Source organism: Uranotaenia lowii, unplaced genomic scaffold (genome assembly GCF_029784155.1).
Source record: "Uranotaenia lowii strain MFRU-FL unplaced genomic scaffold, ASM2978415v1 HiC_scaffold_875, whole genome shotgun sequence".
Lineage (NCBI taxonomy): Eukaryota > Metazoa > Arthropoda > Insecta > Diptera > Culicidae > Uranotaenia > Uranotaenia lowii.
Window position 1 is genome coordinate 1 of NW_026598839.1, and position 25,000 is coordinate 25,000.

The 25,000-nt window shown below is 42.8% G+C and overlaps 4 protein-coding genes and 1 long non-coding RNA gene across 9 annotated transcripts; 2 read left to right on the forward strand and 3 right to left on the reverse strand.

Moving 5' to 3' along the window:
- Positions 1-42: 42 nt before the first annotated feature.
- LOC129760947 (zinc finger and BTB domain-containing protein 17-like) lies at positions 43-2,434 on the reverse strand. Its single transcript, XM_055758628.1, has 3 exons — positions 2,180-2,434; positions 425-1,494; positions 43-354 (listed from the first exon to the last, which is right to left on the reverse strand). The coding sequence occupies exons 1-3, from the start codon at positions 2,432-2,434 to the stop codon at positions 171-173; spliced, it is 1,509 nt and encodes a 502-aa protein (XP_055614603.1). The 3' UTR covers positions 43-170.
- A 528-nt stretch (positions 2,435-2,962) lies between these two features.
- LOC129760949 (uncharacterized) lies at positions 2,963-4,477 on the reverse strand. Of its 4 annotated transcripts, XM_055758633.1 has the most exons (5): positions 4,381-4,477; positions 3,414-3,761; positions 3,273-3,355; positions 3,149-3,215; positions 2,963-3,088 (listed from the first exon to the last, which is right to left on the reverse strand). In XM_055758633.1, exons 1-5 carry the CDS (start codon positions 4,475-4,477, stop codon positions 3,078-3,080), a joined length of 606 nt encoding a protein of 201 aa, XP_055614608.1. In that variant the 3' UTR covers positions 2,963-3,077. The 4 variants fall into 4 exon arrangements, with proteins under 4 accessions (XP_055614608.1, XP_055614606.1, XP_055614607.1 ...); XM_055758631.1 differs by having other exon boundaries at positions 3,149-3,355; XM_055758632.1 differs by having other exon boundaries at positions 3,077-3,215.
- A 2,566-nt stretch (positions 4,478-7,043) lies between these two features.
- Positions 7,044-10,636, forward strand: LOC129760948 (zinc finger protein 225-like). Its single transcript, XM_055758629.1, has 3 exons — positions 7,044-9,488; positions 9,549-10,186; positions 10,252-10,636. The coding sequence occupies exons 1-3, from the start codon at positions 9,183-9,185 to the stop codon at positions 10,382-10,384; spliced, it is 1,077 nt and encodes a 358-aa protein (XP_055614604.1). The 5' UTR covers positions 7,044-9,182; the 3' UTR covers positions 10,385-10,636.
- Positions 10,637-10,969: 333 nt separating this feature from the next.
- LOC129760950 (DNA/RNA-binding protein KIN17) lies at positions 10,970-22,738 on the forward strand. Its single transcript, XM_055758634.1, has 2 exons — positions 10,970-12,092; positions 22,409-22,738. The coding sequence occupies exons 1-2, from the start codon at positions 11,115-11,117 to the stop codon at positions 22,601-22,603; spliced, it is 1,173 nt and encodes a 390-aa protein (XP_055614609.1). The 5' UTR covers positions 10,970-11,114; the 3' UTR covers positions 22,604-22,738.
- Positions 14,252-15,757, reverse strand: LOC129760952 (uncharacterized). Of its 2 annotated transcripts, XR_008740411.1 has the most exons (4): positions 14,751-15,757; positions 14,548-14,696; positions 14,410-14,472; positions 14,252-14,343 (listed from the first exon to the last, which is right to left on the reverse strand). It is a non-coding gene; the product is annotated as an uncharacterized LOC129760952 (long non-coding RNA). The 2 variants fall into 2 exon arrangements; XR_008740410.1 differs by having other exon boundaries at positions 14,548-15,757.
- Positions 22,739-25,000: the final 2,262 nt, after the last annotated feature.

Consider the following 25,000-nt stretch of genomic DNA (forward strand, 5'->3'; position numbering starts at 1 on the left):
AAAAAAGTTGTAATGCTAAGAGATACGGATGTTTATACTAACTAACTTTGCCTCGAAGATTTATCTCGGATTTTTTTATTCGAATCTGCTTATAATTTTCCCTTTAACATGCTTTTACGTTATGAAATTCGATTAGGACAAAATGTCTCTCACTTAACTAAATCTTAGTTTCAGCTACTTTCATATTTTATGGTTCGTGTTTCAACATCTTGATTAGCAGCTGACCCCCGATTGCGGAAGTGTATTTTCTTGTGAGTATGCATATGTGTGGTAGTGGCAAATCTCCGCTGACAAATATTGCATTCGTAAGGTTTTTCTCCCGTGTGCACCCGTAAGTGTTTCACCAGCGCCCATCTGAAAAGAAAAATTAAAATATCAATATGATTGGACATTAAAAAAAAGGAAAGTTATCTCACAAACATACTTGTACAAAAACATTTTAGAACAAAATTCACACGAAAATTCCTTGTCTTGGGTATGTAGCTTCTGATGGACTCTCAGCGTTCCGGGGAGGGCAAAGCCCTTGCCGCATCCTTCAAAATCGCAAACGTACTTCCGCTCACCTCCGTGGGTCACCTTGTGATTTCGCAAATTCCCAGAGTCCAGGAATGATTTAGCACAGATGTCACAGGTATATTTTCGCTGCTTTAAGTGGACCCCGCTGATGTGAATGTTCAGCTTCGTGACAGTGCTAAATGCTTTATCGCAACGATCACAAGCGTACGGTCTTTCACCGGTGTGGCTCATCGTGTGCTGTTTCAGATTACTAACTTGTTTACCACACAGTTTGCACTCTTCCAATCTACTACTGCTTGGCTGTGGCTTTGGTTCACCTCTTTCAGTCAAGTCTTCACCTTCAACTCCCTGCTGAGAATCCGAAGCGTTTTCGGCAACCATTTGAATCTCCATTTGTTCGTTGTAGTCTACCTGTTCAGTGGCCAAGTCTATCTCCTGGTTATCATCTATTATTTCATCATGAGTTTCATCGTCATTTGTTTCAACTTCTTGTTCGATATCTGGTTCCGCATCCAGATATTCAACAGTATAATGTTCATTAGCAGTTTCAGATTCTGATTTTACTGGCAGTTTTCTGCGATACGAAGCACTGCTCGAATCGGCTTCTGAAGATACGTTATCCTCCAAAGATATAACAGTCGATTGTGAAACAGAATCAGGTATGACAACTTCCTGCACTTGAACCTCATTTCGGGCAAGGTCAATGGAATTCAGTCTATAAATACTCTCTACAATAAAGGCAGGGCTAGGGTTTCGACTTTCCGTTGACTTTGGTTTTGAATGTGCATCTGGGACATCATTCGTTTCCGTTGCTTCGATTTCCGGTACTGGTGATGTAGAAGCATCCTGCTCATAACACGTTGCCTCAACAAGAAGATCATTTGCTTCACGACATTGGTTACGAAACTTGTAAAGCTGTCTCAAGAAATCTTTGCACGGAATGCAAATCTTTTTTGGAAAATCATCGTCTTGGTGAATCTTGAAGAGAAAAAGAATTAGAAATGAGATCTTGCTTCCAAAAGAATTTTTGAGGTAAGTAATTCAAAGTCCTACTTTAGCGTTTCGTTCTTACATAGTCCAATTTAGGCAATATCTTAAGCTAATGGTTATGAGTTTTATTGCTTTTATCGTACTGGACTTTTGCTCAAAGTCCAATTTAGACGGAAATATCCTAGGCCAAACTACCTTTCGATAGAAGTCAACCATACCATCCATACCATATTGGAAAACATTTGAGGTTACTGGACTTTTGCACAGTAAACTTTACCCACTGACCATACTGACTGGACACTCGATTTCGTTTTCTGGATAATTTTTCCAGAAAAAAAAAACAAAAAAAAATCATTTTTCCAACAGTACGCAATGTCGATTCCAGAGTGCGCATCGATCGATTTGAAGAAATGCTATCCCAGTTAGGAAATGCCACCCAACTTTAAAAATAAAACACGCAATTTCTACGATAAAATCGGGCTAAGCAGGACCATTTTTCCTACAGGGCATTTTTTGTCAAATTTTTCAGGTTCGCCACCTGCCGTCGGTATTGCGAACCTGCAAAAGCTGACAACAAAAAATTAGACAGAAAATGGTTGAATTTTTGTTCTAAGAGTCAAGTCAGTGTGGTCAGTGCTTTACCGTTCTAGTTTCTTTCTACCCGGGTACTCACCTCCAGTCCCAGCATTTCCGTCGTCTCTCGCACCAAAACACTGAGCGTTTCCTTTTGCGTTTTCGGGTGCCGATCGAAGATATTTACCAAGTTGGACACGTTTAAACACAACCTGCAGATGCGACCGAAATCGGAACGCGCCGGACGATTCATGGTTCCGGGAAATGAAGGAAATGATTCCAAATTGAACAGTTTTCTTTCATCGACTTGAAATGCGAAACCCACGCGTGGCGCGTTTTGTTTTGAACTGATCATGCTGTCAGTTTAGAAGCTCTCAAAAATCAGCTGTTTGGAAATGAATTGAGAGAATGAATTTATATACGATAACGGTTCTCGCAACAGTTGTTGAATTTCTTTAGCTTCTCTCCCGGCTAGCAATGGGGGAGGAAACACAAATCACTAACATTCATAAAATTACGCCACAAAACAAAACCAAATTAAAATATGTTGCTTATAAACTAAATTCTCATGATTTTATTGCATGCCTATTCCTCTATCGCATGCTGGACTCTCCTTCTTCCTTGCTCTAATATAATTTCATCGTTTTCTTCTTCCTCTCTGCCTCGCTCTTCTTCTTCTTCTCTGCCTCGCTCTTCTTCTTCTTCTCTGCCTCGCTCTTCTTCTTCTTCTTCTCCGCCGCGCTCTTCTTTCTCTTCTTATTCTCCTTTTAATCTCGCTTCTGTCCTTCTTCTTTCTGCCTCTTCTTCTTACAAGATCTAGCACTTACTTCTTTTTTCTCGTTCTTACTCTTTGCAGCGACCTCCTACGTCATCAGATGACCAAAGCGGATTTGAGCACCACTGGAAGAGGGCGATCGCCTTCCAATCCGGGAACCGGCGCTGTCGCTGAAGAGTCTCGATGGTCCAGTCCAGCTCTCTCGACGCTTGGCCTCAGCTCCTCAGAAAAGCCCTTAAATAAACACATCGAATCAGCAACATACTTCTTCTCACTCACCATATCCGCACTCACCCAATCTGGGGCCTGAGAATAGCAACTTCTGGGCGGCTTGGTCGATGCCGAACTTGGCTGTCCCAATCTGATGCAAAAGCAAAACATTAGCCATTTGGTATTCCCTCAGAGATGCTTCACTTACCGGTTCTTCTTGACTGCGTCCGAACCGTTGAATTTCAGTGGGTGGTTTCACGTCGCAACGTTTCGTTGAGTGATGTCCGCTCTCTAGAATAAGGCTTTGGCTTAGCTTGTTTTCCTCCAATGTTTATCTTGTTATATTTACCCGAATAGCTCCGTCTCTGGCAAATTGGCCTCTCACGGCGGGAGGTGTCGGCCCCCTCACGTCCAGCGGATCCTGTCCCGACTTTTCTGTCGGCTTTTCCCGGGTTCGCTTCCAGCGTTCTGCGTGCGACTGTGGGAGGAAAATTGGTGAGTCGGATGGTGTCGAATTTGTTCGGCAGCTTTTCCGGCAAATTTCTGCTACTGACCTGGCGTTCGTTGATTGGTGAGTCCCGTGGCAGCTTCTCAACGGGCCAACATCGGCAAACGGCAGAACCAACCGGAACAACTCGCGGGAAGAAAAAAACGCGATGGCGACCGGCAGAGTAAAAGTGATGTTGTATTTTCCGCACTGTTTATCAACACTTTCGTTAGGATCTGTTTACCTTATTTTGGTCATAACAGAGCTAGGCGATATTGCACATGCACTGAGAAAAAACGATCGCAACAAATAACAAAATATACATATGTTACACAACCCCATTGTCACGAAAAAATTTTTCATGAGCGACGGCTAGGAGCTCATGAAAAATTTATAAAAAAAAAACTTCTAGCATTACAGGAAGCTGACTAGAGACGCACATGGAGACGAAGATGGAGCAGACCTCCGCACGGAAAACAACGTGCACCACAAATCAGTAATTACGCAGGCCTATAGCCCGCCAGATCTTCAATACATTGTTACTCCAACACTACACAGCAAAACATCACAATACGCCAACCAGGTTTGGCAGCCAGCAGGTCTCTAAGTGCGCTTAATCTCTAAATCTAAATCACGTGACAATGGTACATTAAAATAAGATCAAAAACCGTTAAAAACAAAGGGCTTAGATCTAACAAATTAAAAAGAATAATAAATAACGAGCAGGTAGTACGTTCAACTTATGACTAACATTGAACAAATTAAAATCAGTCTTGTTTTGGATGTTTATCGTTACAGTGCGCTGAGTAAGGAAGCATTACCAACCAACCTCGCCATGAGCCCAGAGTAGGAGTTTTACCGCGCTCCCAATTCGCGTTGCTTTTGATTGGTGATTTCATGGCGATCCCCAGATTACACTGTAACATATTGACAATACGACATAGATTACGTTTAAAATGACACGAATGGGTACGAAGACACTAGTACGGTATGCTCACCAGCTTGGCTCGATTTTTCACGATCGGCTAACGGATTTCAATAGTTTTGGAGGATGTCAACAGGATTGGAGTTTCACTGGATGTTCATAGCTGTTTTGCTCAGTTTGTCTCGATCTGGCAACGGCGTATTAGCGCGTGGCATAATACGACCAGTTTCTCTCGCTCTGGCAAACGGGAGAGCCTGTGGGCTGTGATGATTTGTCTGGTTTGTCACGATCCAGTAACGGCGTGCTAGCGCGCTTGAGCACGGTAAGTTTCTCTCGGTCTTACTAACGGCAAGCCTTTAGGGAGGCCTATGGTGGCATTGTTGTCGAATCAAGTGGTCGTTGAGTGTGCAACTGTGCACTTGTTGACGCTCAAACGATGCTTGGCGAAATTTCGCCGTGATGGACTAGATCGGATGTTGGTTTGCGTTGTCCAAACTTTGACCTCCTTTTACTGAGGAGCTTGTCTCAGTATCTTCGTTAAACACCTTTCAGCTCTCGGATTTCTCCTGCGTTGTCGGGGTTTACATGCTGCGTAGACTCGTCGAGGTGTTGAGCAGCGAATGATGCGTACTTCCGGAACGAGGAGGCCTCAACCCATTCTACGGTGACGCTGACTCGCTCTAATCGGGTTCGGTGTCTCTTTTGGTTGGTGGATTTTGGTTTCCGCTATGCGTGTTTTTGTGATCATTGGTCTGTCTTTGTTGACTACCAGTGGTAATGGTCATAGCCGGAGTGATACGAGGCGATGGCAAGAAATGAACTTGCTAACAGCACTCGTAGGTGGCTCGATTTTCGATGACTGGAAGAATGTTCTTCTCCAAACCAAATCACCCACCTTGAAGTTGATTGTTCTTGTTCGAAGGTTATAACGCTGCTGGTTCTTTTCGTGGTTGCTTTTTAAACGTTGCTTAACGAATTCATGGATGCGATGGATTCTAGATAATCGCATGTTTTGAGCAACTTTGGGATCTTCCGACGTGTTTAGATCTTCTTGGTTATAAAGGTCTGTTTGCAGCAGCAAATCTCTGCCAAAGTTGGCGTAATGTGGACTTACTCCTGTCACCTCATGTTTGGCGCTGTTTATCGCTGCAACAATTTCCGGCAGATGTTTGTCCCATTCGCGATGATCTTCTTCTAGCAGGGCCCTTATGCACGTTATCAAAACCCGATTAACTCGCTCCGCGTTGTTAACCATTGGGCAATAATAAGCGGTGGTCATGTGGGATATCCGATGTTTTGCTAAGAGGTTTTTGAACACCAACGACTCAAACTGCTTTCCGTTATCCGAAAGAATTATCCGAGGTCGAGAAAATCGCAAGAAAACTTCATTTTCTAAAAATTCCACTGTCTTTGCCGCTTCCGCCTTTCGCATTGGATGAACAATGACGTACTTTGTGACCCAGTCTACAACAACTAGCATCGTTGTGTTGCCTCTCCTTGACCTGGTCAATGGCCCTACAAAGTCAATGGAAATCAGCTCCCACGGTATCCTGGCTGGTTTGGCTTTTCCCATGTTTGGCAGAAGTTTGGTGTTCGGTGCTTTGCATCCTTTGCATACTTCACATGCCCGTACATAATCGCGTATTTCTTGCTGCATCTTCGGCCAATAGAAATGTTTTTGAATCTTTTGCCATGTTTTGAAGAATCCTAAATGAGCTGCTGAAGGCGCATCATGAAACTTCCGCATTATTTCCTGACGTTTGTCCACTGTGATGACTTTTTTCCATTTGTGTGCTACCTGGTTGTCTTCGTCTTTCACCACACAGTTTTTGTATAAGTCGTTTCCAGCTAACCTAAAGTCGGGATATTTGTCGGCATCTTTTCCTATTCCTTCCACTATCTTTTTATACCAGGTATCAGCTTCTTGATTTATCGCGAATACCATTGGTTCCGAGATTCTGGAGAGTGCATCTGGTACTGTGTTGCAGCTACCTTTCCTGTAACGGATTTCAAAGCTGAACGCGTTCAAACGAAGTAACCATCGACTCATCAGCGCTGTTGGGTTCTTCATGGATTTCAGGTAACTAAGCGCTGCATGATCGCAGTAGACCGTAAAGTTCACTCCTTCTACATATCCTCGAAATTTCTCAATTGCTCGGATAACTGCCAAGCACTCTCTTTCAGTAACGGAATATTTACGTTCTGCCGCCGATAGTTTTTGCGAGAAGTAGCTGATTGGATGTTCTTCACCATTGATGTCTTGTGTTAGAACCGCGCCGATCGCTACATCGCTGGCGTCACAGGCAATTGCGAATGGCTGTGTATAATCTGGCATTGCTAAGACGGGTGCTGATACGAGGGCTGATTTTAGTTTCCAGAAAGCTTCCTCCGCCTCTTTGGTCCATTTGAATTTCACCTTCACCTTGGTCAGTTCCGTGATCGGTGATGCGATTTCAGAAAAATTACTGATGAACCTCCTATACCAATTGCATAATCCGAGAAATCGTTGGACCTCTTTTCTGTTGTTGGGGATTGGAAATTTCACGATGCACTCTATCTTCTCTTCGTCTACCTTCCAGCCATTTTCGTTCAAAATATATCCCAGATATTTCACCTGTTCTCGACAAAACTTTGACTTTTCCATAGAGATTGTCAAATTTGCTTCACGTAGTTTGTTCGCCACTTCCTGCAAGCAGTGCAGATGTTCTTCAAATGTTCTGGAACAAATAATTATATCGTCAAGATAGTGGAATACATGCGGCTCCATATCGGCGAATAAATGGGTCATCAGCCTTGATAACGCCTGACTGGCGGTACACAATCCAAATGGTACTACCCGAAATTGAAAGTGCCCACGTGACGGAACCGTAAATGCTGTTAAGGGTCTTGATTTTTCATGCAGTGGCAACTGCCAAAACGCATCCTTCAGGTCCAGTGAGCTGATAAAGGCGCAGCCGCCCAGATTGTTGATGATGTTAGCCATTTGGGGAATTGGATACCCTTCGTTGATCATGATGCTATTAAGATGCCGAGCGTCCAGGCAAACCCTGTAGCTCCCATTCTTCTTCTTCACTGTCACCAAGGGATTGTTCCAGGGCGAGAATCGCGCCTCCTCTATAACTTGCAGAGACAACATTCGATCTATTTCTTTATTCACTTCTTGTAAGACATACGGTGACATCGGATAATAACGTTGTTTTTTTGGTACCGCCTCTCCTATCTCTATGCGATGCTCGTACATGCCTGTTCTACCTAATTTGCCGTCTTTCGCTACTGGAAACCGGGATATGATTTGATCAAGCTGGACTTTTTCCAATGCGCTCAACTGTTTCATTGGTTCTTGTGATTCATCTCGATGGTTCAGGTTAATTGCACAGCATACTGCTTTGATATTAAACCGATTCCAAAAGTTCATTCCTAGAATGAAACATTCAGGCATTGATGGAATTAGTAGAACTGGAATGGTTTCCGTTTTGTTGTTGTAGTGGATCGGCAATCGTGCAAAGTGCTCTACTTTGTGTTGGGTTCCATCTGCTGTTTTGATGCCAGCTCTTACCGTGCTCTTCCGTAACCCCAGATCATTCACCATACTCACATATCTTCCACCCATAAGTGAGCAGGTTGCTCCGCTGTCGAGTAACGCTGTTAACTCTTTTCCCAGGACGCTGATTACGGCATGTGGTCTGTTGTCTCCTCCGGGATTGATGATGAGCGAATTTATCTGTGCAAACTCAGGAATATTTGAGGGGTCGTCGAACGTAAGCGAAGAACCATTTCCCTCTATTGCTGATTCCCCGCATGCGGGTTTTCCGCGTCTGGGGCCTGAGAATAGCAACTTCTGGGCGGCTTGGTCGATGCCGAACTTGGCTGTCCCAATCTGATGCAAAAGCAAAACATTAGCCATTTGGTATTCCCTCAGAGATGCTTCACTTACCGGTTCTTCTTGACTGCGTCCGAACCGTTGAATTTCAGTGGGTGGTTTCACGTCGCAACGTTTCGTTGAGTGATGTCCGCTCTCTAGAATAAGGCTTTGGCTTAGCTTGTTTTCCTCCAATGTTTATCTTGTTATATTTACCCGAATAGCTCCGTCTCTGGCAAATTGGCCTCTCACGGCGGGAGGTGTCGGCCCCCTCACGTCCAGCGGATCCTGTCCCGACTTTTCTGTCGGCTTTTCCCGGGTTCGCTTCCAGCGTTCTGCGTGCGACTGTGGGAGGAAAATTGGTGAGTCGGATGGTGTCGAATTTGTTCGGCAGCTTTTCCGGCAAATTTCTGCTACTGACCTGGCGTTCGTTGATTGGTGAGTCCCGTGGCAGCTTCTCAACGGGCCAACATCGGCAAACGGCAGAACCAACCGGAACAACTCGCGGGAAGAAAAAAACGCGATGGCGACCGGCAGAGTAAAAGTGATGTTGTATTTTCCGCACTGTTTATCAACACTTTCGTTAGGATCTGTTTACCTTATTTTGGTCATAACAGAGCTAGGCGATATTGCACATGCACTGAGAAAAAACGATCGCAACAAATAACAAAATATACATATGTTACACAGTTAAAAAAAATGTAAACAAAAATCAGCTGCCAGATAGTGATTTGCGATTAAAACTTTTTTTTTTCCTTTGCTGTGTGTCACTCTCTAAAGTGACGGCTAAGACCATTTAGCGATTAAAACTTTTTAGTTCTCGTTTGTTCGAAAAAATCCGTCTAAAATGGAAAACATCATAGAAGTTTCTCTGGAGAAGTACACGGTGATCAAGGGAAATCTGAGTGCAGTTTGTCGCTGTTGCCTGTCCTCGGATCGACTCGCGGAAATATTTACCGATGGAACTGACATGAATCAGGAACTAGTTGAGTTACTTGAGCCCGGCTACATTCCGGTTGAAAGCGGAGACGAGCTACCAAACTTTTTGTGTCAGAAATGTTTGGAAATAATTCGAACCTGGCACCGTTTTCGGTTGCAGTGCGAGGAAAACTTTCGGTTGCTCAAGGATAACGAGGGAAGCGTATCGAAAGATGTAAGATTTCGATTAGGAAGATTTTTTTTACAATAACATTACCGTTTGAATTGTTTGTAGGTCGTAAACTTTGAGCCTGAACTTCACGCTAGCGGGCTGATCGTGGAGGACGTTAAGATAGAGCATATTTACATGGAAGAACAATTAGGCGACGTCGAGCCACAGGATCAAATTAACGCGCATCTTACCAAAAATGAAATCGATATCGATGAAACCATCAAGCAGGAAGAACCTCCTGAAGAGGAAAGTTTCCTTGAGGAAGACCAAATCATTAAAAGTAAAAAGACTTCTAAACGACACATCAGCAAACAACCCGCTTATCTTCGACAATGTCCCATCTGTGGGTTGATACTGAAACGAGGCCTTCAGGAGCATATTATGGCACATAATGATCCTACGGGACGACCCTTCAAGTGTGAAATTTGCGAAAAAACCTACTGTAGGAAGGAAAATCTGAAACTACACCGGCAACGAGAGCACATGAAAATCCGTTACCCGTGTGAGGTTTGTGGGAAGCATTTCAGTACTAAAGATATTCTATCGGTGCATCGAAAATTGCACAATTCGGACGTGCGATACGATTGTGACCAGTGTGGAGCTGAGTTCAAATCGAACAAGTATCTCTACAAGCACAAGCAAAAACACCGAGGTGTCAAGAAGTTCATTTGCAGCCATTGCGGAAAATCGTTTCTGGTTGGGTAAGTTGGAAATTTTTGGCCACTGTAATTAAAAGTTCTTTAAGAGAGAACAATTATTTTTTTAGGGAATATCTCAAGGATCACATAAGAATTCACACGGGAGAACGACCTTTCGAATGTAAAAGCTGCGGCAAGAGTTTCCGTACTGCAAACCATCTGAGACAGCATGCGAGGATACATGCAAACAACGCAAATTGACCAGCATTAATTTGCAGCTGTTGCTGAGGAAAATCGTAAATGGTTCGATTGTTTCAACTAGTATCGATTTTTCTGTTGTTAGACTGTGTCAAAATAACTTGTTAAGATAATCGAAATTTTTTTTTCTTGTTCATACTTTGTTTTTTATCATTATTTTTCAACCATCATTAAATCATTATCATGTACATCGTCGTTTTAACTCTTGCGTCATTTTTTTCGAAAAGGGAAAAGCTTTAGCCTCTATCCACACAACATATTGATCCGTGATGAAAAAGTTACATAAAAAAAATAAAATTGCGGTAAAGTGTCCTTATGGTGTATTATCATCATCATTTATAATTCGATTTGCCCTGTGGATTTTTGGATAGCCTCTACAAAAGTTCATTCAAAAACCAACTGAAAATCCTTTGATTCTGTACAAAAAACGCGTCACCGAATTACAGGAGTTTTGCAAACGCTTGGGGTTTTTGGTAGGATAAAACTTCTAGTTTGATTATAACATTTTCTATCAGTGTATCGATTTTGAAAATTCATTCGCAATGAGGGAGCGTGAGAGAAAATTTGAGAGAAATCGACGAATCGCATAGCAAAAAAGTTTTGTTTGTAAACATTGAATAGTGGAAATTCAGTAGTTGCACCAAAAACGGTTCAAATCGTTTTATTTTTACTAATCTGTGTTAACATTAACGTTTAACGCCGTGTTAAGTGTCTCCCCGATCAACGAACAACCATGGGTAAGGGCAAAGCGGAAGTTGGTACCCCCAAGTACCTGGCCAACAAGATGAAGGCCAAGGGTCTCCAGAAGTTGCGCTGGTACTGCCAGATGTGCCAGAAGCAATGCCGGGACGAGAACGGATTCAAATGTCATACTATGAGCGAGTCACACCAGCGCCAGATTCTGCTGTTCGCGGACAATGCCGGGAAGTTCATCGATAGCTTCTCGTCCGAATTCATGACCGGATACATGCAGATCCTCCGCAGACAATTTGGTACCAAACGGGTCGCGGCCAACAAGGTGTACCAGGAGTACATCGCTGATAGGCACCATCTGCACATGAACGCCACCAAATGGCATTCGCTATCCGAATTCGTCAAATATCTAGGAAGAGCTGGTCATTGCGTGGTCGACGAAACTGAAAAGGGTTGGTTCATCAGCTACATTGATCGCGATCCGGAAACGTTGGCCATGCAGGAGAAGATGGCCAAGAAGGAAAAAATGGACAAGGACGACGCGGAACGTTTGGCGGAATTCATCGATGAGCAGGTCAAACGGGGAAAGAAGGAAGAACCGGAACCAAGCTCTTCCTACACCGAACTCAAAAGAGACAACGAAGAAGATACCATCAAGATAGATTTGAAATTAGGATCCACAAAATCAGTGGACACGAAACCTATCAAACTCGAAAAACGACCATTGGAAGCGGTGTCCCGAACCTCCGAATTCAAGAAAGAGAAAAAGTTTAAACCTGGTTCGTCGGAATTCAAAAAACCCTCAGCCCTGGAAGAGCTGATACGTGAAGAAGAAATAAAAAAGGAAAAGTCCAACCGAAAAGATTATTGGTTGGCCGAAGGAATCGTGGTAAAATTGGTTTCGAAATCATTGGGGGAGAAATATTACAAGGAAAAAGGTGTAGTGCTGGAGGTGATCGATCGGTATAGAGCGAAAATTCGTCTGCTTGAGACTGGAGATAAATTGAAAGTTGATCAGGTAAGTTTTTGAATCGCTTTTTGGAACTTTCTGTTTTTAAACTTGCAGTTGAGGACATTTTATGCATCCTTGGGCATCTTGATGGTAGCATTCCAATCTGTCAGATCGTCAAAGATCCTAAGAACAGCGAGTGTTCGTTTAAGTTGCTCTATATGGGCTGACCAGCATAGGGTATCGTCAAGAAGTAATGCCAGATATTTGAACTGGCGCACTCTTTCAGTTATCGTATGACCTATATGGATTAATGGCAGCTGTGGAATGGAGCGACTACCTGAGTTGAACAACATATAAGAAGTTTTTAAAGGTGCAGCGAAAGCAGGTTACAGTCGAAGTATTTGCTGAAAAACTTGCAGGTCGTTATCAATCCATTCTACTATCTGGAGGGGGTTGAAGTGACTATATGAGATTATGGCGTCATCAGCAGAGAGCCGCACATTGCCATGTAGGTTCAGTTATGGAAGATCGTTGATAAAAACTAGGAACATCAGCAGGCCTAGGTTACTTTATTGTGGTACTTCCGTTGTAATGAATCTTTTGCTACTTGAGCATCCTTTCAGAGACACGAATTGCTGTCGATCTGTTATGTAGCCTTAAATTAACCGATGAGGCTGACCTCGTATATTATACCATTCAAATTTTTGCAACAGCAAGGCGTGGTCTATTGTGTCGAATGCTTTTCTCAGGTAATAAACAGGGCACTAGCGTAGTTACGATTGTCCAGGTCGTCGTATACATCTTCCAGGAGTTCAGTAGTTGCTGTGAAAGTACTGCATCCCTTTCGGAATCCATATTGGCAAGAACTAATAAGGTCGTACCTCGAGATGTACTCACTTATTCTAGTGACGAGAAGTTTTTTCCAGGATTCTGTTCAAGACTGAGAGCGTTGAGATCGGACGTTAGTTTGAAGCGTCTCCGTTGTCTCCAGACTTGAAAATAGGAGGTACCCGGGCTAGTTTCGATGCTTCGGGATAAAGTCCGGTTCCGACTATTTCATTGAATATATCTGTCAGGATATTGGAGAGCGCCAAGTGATGTGTTTTAGTGTGTCCACGGTAATAAAGGGTGTTGGGATCAAAAAGTGGTCAAAGTAAATTGCGTGTAAATCGATTTTTGTTCATCAAAAAAATCAAAGTATCCTTCTTTTTGAAGTTCAATCTGTATAAAAGACGGAACAACTACTCAGTTAAGATTCCGGTCGACCTATTCCAAATTGGCGAGACTTTTGTTTGACGCCTACCATCAGATTTTGTACAGTCACCTTATCCACTTTCTTTGGCGCAAAACGCCAGTTTGCTTTGAACTGCTTCTCGCTGCTTTCAATTTTTTTAGTCTTCTTACGGTTTTGCTTAACTATTGTCCAATATTTTTCGATTGGGAGAAGTTGTGATGGGTTTGTAGGGTTCTTTTCCTTGGGCACAACCTGAATGTTGTTAGTGGCATACCACTCCATGGCCTTTTTTCATAATGGCGGGATGTCGCATCTGGCCGAAACAGCACAGACGAGTCATGTTTCTTCAGGAAAGGCAGCACACTGAAGACACTCTTTTACATAAATTTCTTGGCTGACGGTCTCGGTTGCAACGAAAGTGTCGCTTTACAAGCCTCAGATACAGATAGCTTCCCAAACGGCATATTTCTTAACAAACTTAGATAGTTTAATATTGTTGGCGAAATAATCCGCGATCACAGCAGTCTGATGTTTAGTCATAGTTACCTTAGTATATAGTTACGAATAAATTTTCATTCCACTGTTAACGTTCAATCTTAACGGACGTCTTTTTACTTTGCGAGAGGTTATGGGCCCAGACAAATGGACATAACCGGAAGTAGTGGAATAGTCGAAAATTACACCGAAAATAATTTTCACTTAAAATGTAAGTGACCTCTGGAGTGAATTCGCGCCATTTGTGAATTCATGTGAATTTTAAGTGACCGTCAAGTGATATTCACTTAAGTGACTGGTCAAGTGAATTTCAAGTGAGTGACGAAGTGAATTCTAAGTGAGCCTGAAGTGAATATGAAATGTATGCTCAGGTCTATTAAATCTTTAAGTAATAGTGATTTTAAGATGAAATTTCGGAATATAAATTATCAATAAACTTCGTTTAATCAAAACAATTATTTATTTATTTGCGAATTCGATAAAATACATTGTTTTTTCACAAATTTATTGATGGGTTCAAATTAAAGTTTTGGCTTGAAATACTCATCTACTTTTTCGATTTTTTCCCAAAATTTAGGCTGATATTTTCTGAAAATAAAAAAAATAAATTAATAATGTTTCGAGGTTTAATTTTCATGATATGTACCTACTTACTTTTATTCGCACTGTTCTTGAAAATTTCAGAATAAAAATACCATCGGGAAGCATTTCCGAAATCTGTTTTGAAGGACAGAAAGAAAAATAAACATTAAATTGAAATATTTTGATTATTGAAAATTTATCACAACTTACATCCAACAAAGATTTCCCACCATGGCCAATTTATTCATAGTTGCTCTGTAGAAGTTACAACTTCTGCCGATTCATATTTTGGCCCCTCATTCGGATGAATAGTTGCACTACGACGTATTATCCGCCTCACAGGATATTTTTCTCGGGCTCTGGAAGTATATAATTGTTATGAAACTTATAAATGACTCTTTTTCTGCACCTACCAGCTCATACACAATTCTGTTATGTTTCCATAATAAAAACAATCTTTCACAACATGGCTGTCATTCGCTACCTGTACATTCATTTCAATTTTAAGTGACCGGTCAAGTGAATTTGACAATTAAGTGACGGGTCAAGTGAATTTTAAGTGAGAATGTAATGAAATTGGAGTGAGCGGCGAAGTAAGTGGATTTTCAGAGGAATTTTAAGTGACAGTCACTTAAAACTTATGTGATGAGTTAGTGAACATTGATTCGGTCACTTGAAACATAAGTGACGGGTAAGTGAAATCTACATGAGCCACTTGAAATGAAGAAATTCACTGAACTCCCACTTTTAAGTGAAACGTCAAGTGTATTTTAAGTGTGATTTTGGGTTCAGTGTAGAAAATTCTCGAGATAGAAAATCCTCAAGCAGTAAAATCAAGAAGCTCTTCAAGAAACGAAAATGTACTCTGGTAGCGGAAGCAGCGGGTCGGGAGATATTGGAAGCGGTGCGGCGAGAGCGGTTCGTGCGACCGGCGGAAGCAGTGTGGCTCTGACGATCGGGAAGCTGAAGGGCCGAGAAAATTTCGTTTCGTGGACATTCGCAATGAAAATGACGCTCATCCGGGAGGGTTCCTGGTGCGCGGTCGAACCGAAGGAAGGCGAAGTCGTCGAGGAGGAGATTGACATGAAGGCGCTGTCCACAATCTGCCTATCCCTGGAAAAGACGAATTACAGCCTGGTTATGGACGCGAAGAACGCAGGAGAGGAGGAAAGCTGAAAAACGCATTTCAAGATGACGGAATTTATTGTCGCATTGTTTTATTGCAGCAGCTTACTTCGATCCGACTGGAAAATTTTTCGAGAACAGAAACGTGCGTGGATGCCATGGTTTCAACGAGCCACAAGCTGGCTGAAAAAAATTTCCCTGTTGCTGATGAGTGGCTCGCTTCGCTACTTTTGATGGGATTGCCGAAGTACTATGCGCCGATGTTGATGGGCTTGGAGGCGTCGGGACAGGCGTTAAATGCGATGCGGTGAAATCCAAAATCCTACAAGATGTGACCCATTTTGGGTAACAACAATAAAGAAATTTAATTAGTTTTGGAAACCCATCCCAAGTTTATTTACCGTGAACGGCCCTAATTCTGCGCAGTCCCAAACTCTGCGCATTTTCATATTCAAACAGAAATATTTCAAGATGTGATGAACAAAATATTCATGAAAAAGGCTGAATCTCTTCAGTTACTGTTTATCTTCAAAATGCTTCCAATTATTTTGAAAACTGATGAATTGTTCGCGAGAAATGGAATAAATCAAAATAAATGTAGGAAGCAAACGTTGAAAAATGGCCGGCGTTAGCAGTACAGCTTAAGCGTTAGGAAAACAAAAAGATCAAATGAAACCGTTTTAAACAGAATTTTCTCATTGGAAATGCCTTTACGTGAAAGATAAAATCATTCTGAATATGACTGCCAAAAAAATTTTAGATAAAAATGGTTTTTCAAATCAAAACAATGATTTAAGCAATGCGCAGAATTTGACACCATTTGTTTACTTATGTTCCTAATGCGCAGAATGAAAAGCACCGGAGAGAACTGATGTTAAAGTTGCAAGGAATTGAATGCAGGGAGTTAGGAGACGTTTAATTACAGTTTTCTAATAAGTTTCATGAAGAAAGGCTATCCGTAAAGTTGTTGGGAGTTTCTTAGGAATCCCTTCGAATCTACATGTTTTGTTGACAAAAAATAGAAAATCTTGATTTCCGTTCTCTATCGTGTTCGCGTGTTTATCGTTCAGTTCCAACTGTACAGACTGTTCCGACATACACAAGCGGTTCAAGCGGGCCGCGGAATCGTCCCAGCTGGAGGAACTACGCGAAGCTTCTCTCGATTCACCCGCTCACTCGCACTCGTTGACTAACTGATACTGACTGATAGTAAGCCAAATGAAGCAGCGCGTAGTTCCCCCAGCTGGGGCGATTTTGTGACCCGCCGGGGAACTGCTTCTATATGTCGGAATAGTCTGCACTGCACACCAACGAAACAAGTTAGTTTGACCAGATCCGGCGAACAACATGATCGGTCAACAAATATTTGGTAAGCGAGCTGCAGGAAAAAGGCATCTGTAAGAAATAGTGAAAGAAAGTGTCACATAAGCTTCAAAGATCCAAGGCTTGAATTGGCCCTTTTTCATATTTTGCAATTTGCAATAGCGTTAAACATGTTTTTTAATACATTTTAAGTAAATGAAATGATGGTCTTATCAGTATGGAGTGGTTTATTGGTTTTATTTGGGTGCGCAGAATATGGGACATATGCGCAGAATTAGGAACAAATAGAAAATAGTGCGCAGAATAAGGGCCACTTGCATTTTTCCCAAATGTTGTAAATAATCCACATTTTTGTTCCAGAATCGAGCTCTGATTATTTTTTGCCGTTAAGTTTGTTAGTTAGCCCAACTGTACCCAAAATTTTGAGGATATTCATTGAAAGGTAAATTTTTTATACCATAAAACATTTGAAAAATCCTTAACTGCGCAGAATTAGGGTCGTTCACGGTAATTAAAATTATATAAATTGTAAAAGGCTCTTTTTTCTTGCAAATATTAGGCAGAATTTGTAAAACAAGTTGTTTTGTCCGCTAGGATCAGAAATTAGGGTCATTCGTCCGCGTATCGTACGGAAGATAACCTGTCCAGGGTGTTCTAGAGCGCGATGCCCTGGAACACACTCCACCTGGACCGGTTACGTGATGCGGGCCTGCTTCCGTGCTCGTGAGCGATGCTGAGATGAATGGCTGCGTCCGTTGCTATCCCTAAGTCCCATCCCTGTCTCATCGATAAGTAGCTGAACGAAAGAACAACGCGTCAACGACATAAATTCGTGCGTTGACTAGTTGGTTTCCGGAGCAGAGAAGAGCGAACTTCTGGAAGAGAGGGCAAAGCCGCCGTAGGGGCGCGAGCAAGATGAGATGGGACAGTGGAGTTTTGGCATCGAAAGTGGACGCATGCAAATTGCACCGTTCCACATATAAAAAAAAAAAACACGAAACAAGTGGGTGAAAATCGTTGTATGACCGCGTGTGCACTGTTAAGAAAGAAGTGCTGAATCGTCGTTCGGAGCATTTGTTGGTCTTTCCGAAAAGAGGACGAACTAAAACGGTCAGGAGTACGAGTTTACTTCGCCCTTTGGTGATTTGGTCCTCCTCTTTGTACTCCGCATTCGTGATTTACCCTTGAGCATAGCCGACCCTGAGGTTACGGTACGTCTGAGCTAGCCGTTCGTAACAAAGATGTCCAAGTCAAAAATGGACCACGAAGCAGCAGTGACGAAGGGGCTTTCTACAGCGGAGGTGGGCACCACCAAGTTGTCCAGAGAAGACCGAAGCAACGATGACAAAAGGACGAAAAGGTCGAGCGATGTGTGCAGTTTTGGCGGTGAGCGACGTGAATCAAGATGAGTGGTATTTTGACTCTGGAGCCACAACCCACATGGCTAGAGCTGGACCGAATTTTCAAGCACAGCAGGAAGTCGTTTCAGATCGACACAGCGAATAAAACCAGCATGACAGCCAAAGCAAGAGGCGCGGTCAATTTGGATTGCATCGGAGGGCCGGTGGACGTACAGGACGTGTTGGAAGTACCAGAGCTAGCAGCGAACTTGTTGTCGGTTAGCAAAATCTGCAGAAAAGGCTTTACGATGGCGTTCACGGTGGGTGAATGCAAGATGCTTACCGAAACTGGAGAAGTTTTTGCGTCTGGTACTGCGGAACGAGGATTGTATCGACTCAACCGACAGGTGCAGAAGTGTGGCACAGGCGATTAGGCCACTTGAACCTGCAAAGTTTGAAGCAGTTGGAGCGGATGGCAAACGGATTTTCGATAAAAAAGGCTGATACGTTGGATTATGTGGCCTGCCTTCAGGGTTAGCATGCTCGTGATGTATTCCCGAACAGCGACTCAAGAGTCAAGCAGCGTTTGGAGTTGGTTCATACCGATTTACGCGGACCATTTGAAGTGACGTCACTACACACAAAAAAAAAGCATAGTAAAATTACTAAATCCGTGGTTTAAATGAACAACACGCAACCATATTTTTGAGTCAATAATGTTTTCTTCTTGATATTACCATGCGCATAGTAGTTTTACTTTGTGTTTATTTTGGCTGCGCATAGTAATTTCGACTACGTTCATAGTAAAATTGTCAATGAAATCATGGGTTTGTTTTTCATTGTGCATAGTAAAATTGACATGTTTCAAGATAAAACTATGATATGTTATGATATAAATGAGTACATGTTGCTTGAATTGACAACCAAATTACCATGCACCATGGTATAACTATATTGAAGTACGATAGAATAAACACTCTTTGTGATTTTTTCGAGATCTATAATAAATTTATTTTGAAACAAATTATATTTTTACACAATACAATGGTCTGCTTAGAACTATGATAATCTATTGTTATGCCCTGAAAAAAATAAACAAAAAATTAATTAATGTGCAATTCATAGTTTGTTAAATGTTCTACTTACGCTGGAATTGATTTGGATGTAGTCATCTTGAGGCCAACGATCCAGGAAGGGGGCAAGGTTATTCTCCTGGAAACTGCGATTCTCCCGTCAATCTTCAGTGGCTGATCAGAAGAGAGGTCCCCACGGCCGGGGAATTCGCGATGCATCATATGGAACAACTTAAAATAAATCAAAAGAAATATCTATACAAAAACGGATCGGTATATGTTTATTAAATAGTAACGAAAAAAAAAACACAATATTACTCACCTGGGAGACTGCGTAGCCCGACCCGACAAAAGTGCTGATTCTATTTCACACACCCAGTGCGCTGGTCACCTGGTTGGTTGGAACAGCAATTATCGCATTTACGTACCCGCGAAAAATTTTTTCCGCGTTCCGAAAATCGTGACCGGCTGAAACAAACACTCAAACGTTGCACATAGGTAAAATTACTATGAATTTCTGATGAGCATAGTATTTTTGACAACACAAATGACGATGTTTCAACATTACCATGAGCATAGTTATTTCAAGAACACGAATCGTGTAATATCAGAATATCATGCGCATGGTAATTTTGACACGAGGAAATTACTATGAGCTGTCAAAGTTCGCATAGTAAAAATACTATGTCATAGTATTATCGCCCAGAATTTTGGTAGAAAATACTAAATCATGGTCGAAAATACTAAATGATGGATATAGTAAAATTATCATGACTCTGTATTTGAAAAACCCATGCAATTTTTTTCCGTGTAGGAGGAAGTCGATTTTTCGTGAGCTTTATCGACGATGCTACACAAAAGGTGTTTATTTACACGTTGGTGACGAAGGACCAGGCGTACGAGGCGTATGAAAATTTCAAGGCGATGGCGGAGCGGCAGACTGGCTGCAAATTAAAAGTTTTACGCAGCGACAACAGCCGAGAGTATATCAACGATCGGTTCAAGACGAGCATGAAGAAGGATGGTGTTCGGCATCAGAAGTCGTGTCCGTATACGCCGGAGCAAAATGGCGTAGCGGAACGAATGAACAGGACGATTCTGGAGAAGGTGAGGTGTATGCTGAACGACGCTAACATGCCAAAAAAATTCTGGGCCGAAGCGGTGAACACAGCGGTCTATTTGATCAACAGGAGCCCAACTCGTACCTTGGACGGGAAGACGCCAGAAGAGGCGTGGACCGGACGGAAACCTTTTGTTGGCCACTTGACAATTTCTGGATCAGCAGCGATGATGCATGTACCGAAGCAGAAGCGGAAGAAGCTAGACCCAAAATCGACGAAGTGTGTGTTTGTTGGTTATGCTGAGGACACAAAAGGGTATCGACTTTACGATCCGGAGAGCAACGACATCATTATCAGCCGTGATGTGAATATCCTGGACGAGGGCCGAAGCGAGGAGTCAGCATCTGAAAAAGGAAGCAAAATTGAGTTTTTGGAAATTGAATTTTCGGACGAGATGGTCACCGAAGCGAGAGGTGATTTGCCTGCGAGAACAAGTTCATCCAAGGATGGGGCGAGTTCGTCCATTCCGGTACAACCCGAGCCGGAGCAGGATGAGGCTGCAGAGCATTCAATTGTCGAACAAATGGCGAACAACAGCAGCAGTTCCGAAAGTGAATTCGAAGATGCAGACGACGACATCGCGCTCCCGCTGCAATCAAAAAGACCAGCTGAAATAGAGCATGTGTCGAGGCGCAGCGGTAGGGAGAGCCATCCTCCAGGCAAGTACAAAGATTTTGTCACTTATAGCACGTTTATTGGCCAAAACCTTTCCCAACAGTCGAAAGTTGCACGGGGCGGTGCACGAGGTGTCGCAGTTCCGGATGTCAAGACGATGGACGATCCGACTACGTACAAAGAGGCGTTGCGTAGACCAGACCGAGAGCTGTGGGTAGCGGCAATGCGAGAGGAAATCAGCAAGTTGGAGGCCAACCAAACGTGAACGTTGGAAAAATTACCGAAGGGCGGAAAAGCGATCAAAAACAAGTGGGTTTTCAAAACGAAGCGTGGTCCCGATGGCCAGATCGAGCGGTACAAGGCGCGCTTGGTCGTGAAAGGGTGCGCACAGCGACCGGGCATAGACTACGACGAAGTTTATTCACCGGTGGTCCGGTACTCAACCATAAGGTACCTGATGGCGTTGGCGGGATGCGGTCACATCTTTTCTGCAAGGCAGACTCAACGACGAGGTAATCCATATGGAGCAGCCCGAAGGTTTTCAGCCTCCACACTCCGTTCTCTTGCACTCCGCCAAAGATGGCTCTTAACACTCATCGCTCGAATACTCCGAATTTGCGCAGGTCCTCCTCGAGCAATATCCACGTCTCGTACCCGTAGAGGACAACCGGTATAATGAACGTTGTGCACAGGTTACACTTTGTGTGGGAGCTAAGTCTTCTCGACCGCAGTTGCTTGTGGAGTCCATAGTAGGCACTAATCATCAATCCAATCCTGCTTAGCGTTTCAGTTTGCGGTAAATCTCCTCCACCGCCACAGATTCTCTGCCGTCTGTCAATGTCATCGACCAAGCAGATAAGTTGACTGGACCTCTTGAAAATCGTGCCCCGTATTTTGCTCATCGCTCGTCGAATAACATCTTCTAGCGCCACGTTAAACATCATGCAGGATAGATCAACGCCTTGTCGAAGCCCCCTAAACGATTCGAATGAACTCAACAATTCACCCGAAATCCGCACACAGCACTACGTTCCATCCATCGTCGCTTTGATCAGTCTGGTCAGCTTCCCTGTAAAGCCGTTCTCGTTCATGATTTTTCAAAGCTCGTCATGGACGATCATCTTTCGTATGCGGCTTTGAAGTCAATAAATAGATGGCGCGTAGGGACTTGGTGTTCACGGCATTTTTGGAAATTTGCTGTAATGTGAAGATCTGGTCTGTCGTTGACCGTCCCTCCATGAAGCCGGCCTGATAACTTCCCACGAATCTGTTTGCTTGTGGCGTTCGGCGGCGGAGTAGGATTCGGGACAACACTTTGTAGGCGGCATTGAGAACAGTGATCGACAGGATTAAAATCCCTGAAAAAACTTATCTGCTATTTTCCGAGATTCCGATTCCAAAATCCAAATCCAATTTCGGACTTCTACTATTCACAAACATGGTTTTTTTTTTGTTTTCTTTTTCTTCCAACCAGGCCCACCTCGAGACGGTAATCCCATCAACCGGCAAGAAGGTTCTGGTACTGAACGGAGGCTATCGGGGTAGTACGGCTACCCTGAAGGAAATCGACACCGACAACTTTTGCGTAACCATCGAGATTGCTTCCGGTCCGCTGAAAGGGCGAGTGGTCAACAATGTGCAGTACGAGGACATTAGCAAGTTGTTTTAACTTATTTTATACACTTACTTATTATATTTTCCAAGTATGTAGCTGTAGACATGCCAGTCTACATTCCAAGCGTACGCGTCGCGATAACGGAACTAGGTTAATTATGCAAGAAAATAAAAAAAATCCAAACTCAAATTTGCCGAGTCCGTGGTGAGTGCACCGATTCCAATCGCGGAAGGTAATTGCCCGGAGCACATTTCTGCTGCGATTGAGAAGGTTTTTCTCCACCGATTTTTTTTGTTGGTTTTGAATTCCGAACGCGACCAATCATGGCTAGAAGAAGGTGTGACGGTTATTTCGGGCGGATTGACCGTAATTTCCGAAAAGACGTCACGGCAATAATTGAGTTTCGACAAACTTGCCTGCGTGCGGTGGAGCTTTTTCCGTTCCTTTTTTTGCACGGTAGCACTTCGAAAGCGGCCTTGGATTTCGTTTTTTATGGCTTTTTTCTATTTCTCTTTCTTGTTTAGGTAGCATCCAAATAAGCAAGTGTGATTTTGTTACCAATTCGTTTATCTAACTACGAGCGGCATATGTGCATATATGGGTGGTGAATGGAAATGTAGATAATTAATTTGTGTGCTCACCTGTTGCGAAACATTTCTAGTGTTTAACGAAACAAATTAAGCAACAATCTTATTATGATGAGGTAGTTTGTTAAAACAATCGATAAAAATTGAAGAAAACCTAATTGAAGTTTTCAATAAATTCTTGTTATTTATTGATGTCTTTGATTGTGTATTCATGCGGACTACTTGACCTCAAAACAGATTGTAAAGAAGCTTAAAATAACATAACAGGCAAGCCAACGAACCGAAAATTGAAAATGGAACTAGATAAACTAGGAATTTGAAATCAAAACCAGGAAAACTTATTATGGATCGTTTTTTCATGAATACATGAAACTTTTGCGAGCTTTCTACTAATTTACCATTCCACCAAGGGAGCTTGTAGAACAGACGACGGTAAACTCATCTAGGTGGCGTTAAGTTCATTCAAGCTGTTTGCTTGTCAATCCCTCCTAGTGCTTCCTCAACACGCTCGATGTCACAATTCCTGGAGTTCAAATTATGTCCGGCTCGATACTGGTATATTGAAAAAGTAAAACAGAAGGATGGTGATGGTTTTTTTTGGCGTTTAAATAGCTGTGGAAAGCTGACGCTGAAAATGAAATGTAAGTAGAAGGGTTAGGGAAATAAAATTTTAGAGTAGGCAGCTTAGAATAGTAAGCGATCTTGAGACGTTAGTTATACCATCCTGTACTTCCTTAAGTCCGTTTCGGATGAAGATGAACTTAAAGCAGAGCAAGATAGTGAACTAACCCCTCATGATACCAGTTGGAGGAAGTACGTTGGCGGTTTAAGACAGGTCGCTCAATTAATCCCAACGAAACTAACTACTATGCATTAAAAATTAAATGATAATAAAAACGTCCTCACCCGAAAATTTCACCTCCTTGCCGGTCATCTTGCTGGGTCTGGCTGCTTGGAGTGCTTGCTCTGTTTGGGGTGTCCTTGCAGGACTTGGTTACTTGGGTTGTTGGTTTGATCCGGGAGGATCCTTTCGTGTTGCCCATCGCTTCTCCATCTTAAGTGAGAAAGGTCAGAAAGGGGTATCCCGAGTGTTGAATCTGAAGTGAGCATTCAAAATTATTAAATGTCTTTGTAAATGAAGGTCTTTCGCTTAAAACAGCATTTAGTAAAAGTGGAGTATCAAACATTAACTTATAAAGGGTTATACGGTCAAAATTTGGTCAATATCAACTTGACGTATTTCTTTCAGTTTTGCATTTAAAAAACCTGAACACCCCTCATTTTGAAGGTGTGTAGAATGTTGCTCCTATTTTGATTTTGGAATTCACTCTTCAGTTGTCAAAATGCCGTCCAAGGAAGAAGAGCAGCGTAATTTTGCTCGCGCATCGCGAAAATCCGAGCTACTCGCACGCAAAGCTGGCAAAATCGCTAAAAGTAGCCAAATCAACCGTTACAAATGTAATTAAAGTGTTTGGGGAACGTTTGTCGACAGCCAGGAAGTCTGGATCGGGAGGAAATCGAAAACCGGAAGCCGCTGAGACGACAAAGAGAGTTGCCGGTAGTTTCAAGCGAAACCCTAACCTCTCTCTCCGAGATGCCGCAAATAAGCTGGGTGTATCGTCTACAACCGTGCATCGAGCCAAAAAATGAGCAGCCGGACTATCGACTTACAAGAAGGTAGTTACTCCAAATCGCGATGATAAACAAAATACGACGGCCAAAGCGCGATCCCGGAGGCTGTACACGACGATGCTGACGAAATTTGACTGCGTGGTAATGGACGACGAAACCTACGTCAAAGCCGACTACAAGTAGCTTCCGGGACAGGAGTTTTATACGGCAAAAGGAAGGGGAAAGGTAGCAG